General features: G+C 46.6%; 1 protein-coding gene across 1 annotated transcript in view; it reads right to left on the bottom strand.

Moving 5' to 3' along the window:
- Positions 1–341: 341 nt before the first annotated feature.
- Positions 342–827, bottom strand: part of EMH_0093490 (dihydrolipoamide branched chain transacylase, E2 subunit, putative) — a gene marked incomplete at both ends in the record, with an annotated part of 1,445 nt that continues 959 nt past the window's right edge. The window contains one exon of the mRNA XM_013501983.1: positions 342–553. Within this exon, the coding sequence (XP_013357437.1) occupies positions 342–553 (212 nt within the window). The remainder of the gene's footprint in view (positions 554–827) is intronic.

The raw sequence follows: 827 nt of genomic DNA, 5'->3' as shown, positions 1-827 counted from the left end.
GTTCACCACACGCCTGCAATGACATCAACAGTCGTCGCTCCGTCTGTTCTGCGTGAAGCTAAACAAAGAATTATTGATAGACAGATCCAAGTACACAAGCTACACACAAGTAACCTCAGCCGCCATGAACTAAACTCATTTTTATTCGGGTGGAGAATCCGCTAGCGTTTCCTTTGCAATTGAGCTCAAATATATTTAGAATATATTTCCGATAGAACGCACAAAAATGTTCATATACGCCTTTTCAATATAGATGGGTTCAACTGTATAATATCGGGGACCATATATGGAGTTCTTATAGGGTGCATAACCGCTAATCCTAAACCCTAAACCCTAAGCCCTTACCTCTTGCTGAAGCGTGTGATGGTAGCGCCATCGCAGTGTCTGTGGTCTGCCGAGAAGCTGCAGTTGATGATGTCTCGCGACACCAATGCAGTGCTGCTGCCTTCGCCTGCTGCGCCCTCGCAGCTTACAAAGCGTGGCAGCTGCTGGACGCGGCCCACACCGACAATCACCGCTTGGCCATCGAAGAGCAGGGGATGAATGTAAGTTCCTGAAAAAGTTAAACACGGAACGATAGACTAAAATATAAAATAATATAAAAACTTACAAAGAACCAACGTAATACAAAAGGGTAAATGCCAACTAGCCATGACCTGCACGCGCCTTCCTCCCTCTGTTCGCCTTCACTTGAACTCCAAACCCTAAACCCTAAACCCTAAACCCTAAACCCTAAACCGTGATCCTTCACAGCTACTAGCGAGCGACCGGGGCTGTCACTACAACAATATCTGCCACGAACCTGAAATGACGCCGACGTTGGACAA

The sequence above is a fragment of the Eimeria mitis genome, genomic scaffold, assembly GCF_000499745.2.
Source record: "Eimeria mitis Houghton genomic scaffold, Emh_scaff8017, whole genome shotgun sequence".
In the NCBI taxonomy this organism is placed as follows: Eukaryota; Apicomplexa; class Conoidasida; order Eucoccidiorida; family Eimeriidae; genus Eimeria; species Eimeria mitis.
Note: the sequence above shows the minus strand (reverse complement) of the source record. Positions and strands in the feature narration are given on the sequence as shown.